At 43.6% G+C, this 5267-nt stretch overlaps 1 protein-coding gene across 1 annotated transcript in view; it reads left to right on the forward strand.

Annotated features, from left to right (window-relative positions):
- Cul1 (cullin 1) overlaps window positions 1-5022 on the forward strand; it is an 80109-nt gene extending 75087 nt beyond the window's left edge. The window contains exons 18-22 of the mRNA XM_031381082.1: window positions 1956-2003; window positions 2081-2163; window positions 2615-2720; window positions 3463-3576; window positions 4510-5022. Coding sequence (XP_031236942.1) covers window positions 1956-2003; window positions 2081-2163; window positions 2615-2720; window positions 3463-3576; window positions 4510-4590 — 432 coding nt within the window. The 3' untranslated portion in view covers window positions 4591-5022. The remainder of the gene's footprint in view (window positions 1-1955; window positions 2004-2080; window positions 2164-2614; window positions 2721-3462; window positions 3577-4509) is intronic.
- Window positions 5023-5267: the final 245 nt, after the last annotated feature.

The following is a 5267-nucleotide window of genomic DNA, read 5'->3' on the forward strand; positions in this document are numbered from 1 at the left end:
CCATCAATCATCTTCTGCAGTATCTTTTGAATAGCACAAAATTTCACGTAACATAAAGCTGATTGTTGAAAGTGTTTATTTAGTCAGTAAACAGTTTTATATAGCCCACACTACTACCCAATTCTAGAACATTTCCACCCCTTGAGAGTAGACTCATAACCATGCGCAATGACAAATCTACCTTCCCACTTTGCCCAGTGCCCCTTAGCATCTGTGCCCATTAGCATCTGTGGACTCTTCTACTCTGGACATGACATAAAAGTGGAATAAAGCTATATGTGTCCTTCTCCACCTGCCTTATTTCACCTAAGTATATTCTGTCTGCAAGGCTTAACAGGTGTCAGTATCATATTCATTTGTGCGTGTGTGTATAGATATATGTATTTGTATTCACGTGTGTTGGAGACTAGAAGTAGATGTCACTATGGTGCACATTGTATTCTTTGAGGCAGCACCTGTCAGTGAATCTGGAGCTTACCATTCAGCTAGGCTGCGTAGCCAGTAAGACTTGGGTTCACTCACTTACCTCATAGCACTCCAGACAAGGCCAAGCTTTCAACGTGAGTGCTGGGGAGCAGATACATGATTTTAAAATTTTTTTTTTTTAAAGATTTATTTATTTTATATGTATGAATACACTGTAGCTGTATAAATGGCCATGAGCCATCATGAGGCTGCTAGGAATTAAATTCATGACGGCCCCACTTGCTCCACCCCGCTCGCTCCGGCTTAATTCACTGTACTTGTCTTCAGACGCACCAGAAGAGGGCATCTGATCTCATTAAGGATGGTTGTGAGCCACCATGTGGTTGCTAGGATTTGAACTCAGGACCTTCGGAAGAGCAGTCAGTGCTCTTACCCACTGAGCCATCTCACCAGCCCAATTTTAAAATTTTTTCTCATTCACTTTATTTTTTGTTTGGTTAGGGTTTTCTGTTCTGCTGTTGTTGAAACAGTCTCCTGTACTCCAGGATGACCTCAGATTCACGAAGTAGGTAGAGAATGGCCTTGAACTAACTTACTGCTCTTCCGTCTCTATACACACATCTGTATATCTGTAGTAGATTACTGGCATGCTCCACGCCCGTTTTTGTGCAGTACAGGAGATTGAATTCAGGGCCTTGGGCATGTTAGGCAAGTACTCCACCAAGTAAGCTGCAGTACTGGCGCCCATTTTATTTTTTAGTTGACATTCGTAGTTACTGATAGGTACACTGTTGTATATGCATTTTTTATTTTGATGAAACCTACTTTTATTTTTTTGCTGGCTGGTTGGAAGGGATGACAGGTCTGCCTCTCTAGTCTCTACTTGGCCTTCTCCTCAATGCCACATGGCTCTTTAGCTGCCATCCTTCAGGCGTTCATAGCTGCCACTTCTCTGACAGACCTACCTGCAAAGTCTCAGACCAGCATGGGGGCCTTGGTTAAGAGTGCATTCAGGTGAGGAAGTTAAGTGCCCATGAGTCTTGATGGTGCTAGGAATCACCAGAGCAGCTAATGTCTACAGAGAAGAGGTCACATGATGCACCAAGGTCACTAAAGCCAAGCTGGCAACAAGCCAGCTGCCACTGAGTCTCAGCATGCTCATGCATGCAGTGTGACTTCAGTTCTGCTGAAGCTCCTGCTGCTTCACGTGCATGCTCAGGGCTGTAGTTTAGTGGTAAAACACTTGTCTGGCACACATAAATGTCTTCAGATATTGAAGAAGTGAATCATTTCCTGTAGGTTTCATTGAAGAAGTAGGCCACATATTGTGTCCAGTGTTTGTGGGAAACTGCATTACTGCCTTTGAGTAGTGGGTGCTTCAGGCCATAAAGAACAAGCCATGTCACTTCCTCTGGGTAGTTGTACTTTGAGGTGATGGCCATTTCTGTGAGGCAGTGAGCAGGGTCTCTAGGACAGGCACTGTAAAGTAGTATTCTTCCTCCTTGTTCATCATCTTTCTCTGATTGCAGGACATTTTGGCACAAGTCCTACAGATTTTACTGAAGTCGAAATTGCTGGTATGTTTGTATACTTTGTGTTGAGCTAGAAGAGACCTTTCCCTGGGATGTGCCTAGTAACAGTTATTTTCTTCTAGGTCTTAGAAGATGAAAATGCCAATGTTGATGAGGTGGAATTGAAGCCAGACACCTTAATAAAGTTATATCTTGGTTATAAAAAGTAAGAAAAATCTAACATAGCTGCTGGTCTTATCCCCTGGCACTGGGCAATACTTCAGGATCAGCCCAAGCCAGGGGAACTGGACTCTGCACAGGCATGGTGACTGCTGCAGTCCTCAGTGCTGATTTTAATGCTGAGTTTGATTTTCCTTTTATTTTGAAAATAAGTATTGAGTGGCTCATATGGCATGTTTAGACCTTTATATCAAGTTATTTTGGTGTTATTACATTTCATAAAAGTAAGGGTCAAATGTCACTTCAGTCACCTCTCCATGGTAAAATTACATAGCATTGGTGGAGGGGCAGTTCCCAGGTGGTTGGTAGAAATGAGGAGAAATGATGTAGAAGAGATAGGTGTGAACCACCTGCCCATTCCAGGGAGGCAAAACGTGCAGTGTCGAAAGACAGGAAGCAGACTTTTCAATGACCTGTTTCCTCTGTTGTCTTGACAGTAAGAAATTGAGGGTTAATATCAATGTACCAATGAAAACTGAACAGAAGCAGGAACAAGAAACCACACACAAAAATATAGAGGAAGACCGCAAACTACTGATTCAGGTGACTGAACCATGTCTACACTGTACATTTAGGGACAATTATTGGCCTCGTATGTGCTCTAACGGGAAAGGGCTGCCGAATGACACAGTTCAGTGATGGCTAAAGATGACAGTTCCTTAAGCCAACACATTGGTGTCTGAGGGATGAAGTATTTTATGTACCAAACAAAAGTAGTCTAATCTTTCTGCCTAAGTATTGGGAAACAAAAAATATATGGCAGATTAAAGAAACAGGGGAGTTGGGGATATGGGAGATACCTTCTATGGCTTTAGAGATCCATTTTTTCTTTATTTTTTAGTGCATTATAGTTGGCCAAAACATTTTTTACTGCTTTATAGTTGGCCAAAATATTTTTTACATTTAGTTTATATGCATGTTTTGTCTATATGTAGGGACATATAGGGCACATGTGCATGACTGGTGTCCCCAGAGGCCAGGGAAGGATGCTGCATCTCCTGGAACTAGAGTCAAGAGTGTTGTGAGCTACTCCTACATATAGGTGCTGGGAACTGAAACCAGGTCCTCTGGAAGAGCTCAGTACTCTTAAACCACTGAGCCATCAGTCTCTAGCCCCTTTGTTCTGTTAGGATTGAAACATGGATAGAGCTGATGCTTGCACCCTCTCCGACCTGTAGGGTACTGGTTGCTATGGAAGTAGAGCTGAGGTGGTACAGACTGCCTTGAGCTTAAATGCTCAGCTGTTAAAGCTCTAAGCGTGTGTTTTTCCTCGTTGATTGCATAGGCGGCCATCGTAAGAATCATGAAAATGAGGAAGGTCCTGAAACACCAGCAGTTACTTGGTGAAGTCCTCACTCAGCTGTCCTCAAGGTTCAAGCCTCGGGTCCCAGTGATCAAGGTACAGGAATTACAGAGCAGCAGCTCTGTCCTCTGTTAGGAAACTTGTAGCAAAAGGATTAATGTTTCATGAAAATGGGAACTGGCTTACTCATATAAGAAACTTCAACAAAGGAAAGTCAGCTAACTTCATTCCTGAATTAAATGTAAGAGGTATACATGTAATAAATATACCTTTATAATTGATGTCCTGAGAAGGAGTCACAGGCATCCAAGATGTCACATGTTCCTCCCCTATCCTATGTTTCTATGGCAGTGAGCTGTCTGCAGCCTTGGCTGGTTTTGCCTGGTGGGAAGTGGTGTACAGAGTGCTCTCTGCTGTGCTGCTGAGAACCTGCCTGGCAGTATGAGGGGACTCATTCTGGGCTGCATTGTGAGGATGTACTTGTCCATTTCTGCTGCCGTGCAGGGACATACTTCCCTGTATCTAGGGCACTAATGATCTCATTTGCCCAGTTTCTAATGGCAATAACTCAGCAGGCCTTTCCTTTTCTGAAACTACTTGGGTAAGCCGCAGCCATTGGAGAGCCCAAGGATGGCAGTGTATGGTGAGTCCTCAATAGTCAGGAGCTGTTAGCACCATGCTAGCATGTTCAAGTTTTGACTCATCCATCTTGTGCTTCCAACCTGTGACGGCACAGGGTCCTGCCCAGAGGCAGCTGGGCTTTGTTAAAAAGGGAGATTGTGGTGTAGGTGTGCTGGAGCCCTTGCCTCCTTAATGTATAGGGCAGTTGTGTGTCTGTGGGGGGTGGTGCACAGTCACCCACAGGTGTTACTGAAGGACTGCAGTAGGACAGTAGACATGTTGAATTTGCTCCCTGCTGAGCTCAGTGGAGGGTAACTGTGGTGAGTGAGGGTGACAGACCTCTTTCCTGATGGTTATTTGCATTTCTCTTCCCCTTTAACTCCCTCTTCTTCCTAAAATAATGCCCAGAAATGCATTGATATTCTCATCGAAAAAGAATATTTGGAGCGAGTCGATGGTGAGAAGGACACCTACAGTTACTTGGCTTAACCCATCTAGCAGGGTCTACGTGACCCACAAGCAGATAGTTCCAGTGAATGAAATGGAAACAACTCAAGTTCATAGCAGCCAGCCTGCCGCCATTTGGACCTTCCTTTTTAAAGCTGAGACCACAGTTCCCACCAGCTGTTCTCAGGCTACAGCAGGACTGCTCAGGACTGACACATTTCAGTCTGTAAACAGACGCCAAGGCCATTTACCCTAACTCACAGAGGGGAACCGAACCTTCCATGCTGAGGCTGCATGCTACCGCACTTAAATCAATACATTGGCTCCCTGGTTAACAGCTGTCATCTGAGGCAGCACACGAGAGTGAGTCTGAATGGACCCACGTGTAATCTGCTATGAAAACCATTTGTATAGTGTGTTTCATTTTTTTAATGTGTGAAAATAAAGAAAATTAAAGGATTTCTGTACAAGTTGCATTTGGTTTTGTTTTAAGTTTTACTAATTTCTATATGTAAATAAAAGATTTAATGATTGTGCAAGTGTATATTCCCAGTGTCTTCCTGGAATCCAAAAGGGCTGCATTTTTTCCATTGGAAATTAAGATCTTAATTTTTAAAGCCTTTAATCTTTTTGGGTACTGACCCTTGGTTTCTGAGACTTCTTCAGTACCTTTGAGAGGCGCCATACTCCAGATTGCTGCTGTCGACTGCAGGGACTAA

Source organism: Mastomys coucha, unplaced genomic scaffold (assembly GCF_008632895.1).
Source record: "Mastomys coucha isolate ucsf_1 unplaced genomic scaffold, UCSF_Mcou_1 pScaffold20, whole genome shotgun sequence".
Classification (NCBI taxonomy): Eukaryota; Metazoa; Chordata; class Mammalia; order Rodentia; family Muridae; genus Mastomys; species Mastomys coucha.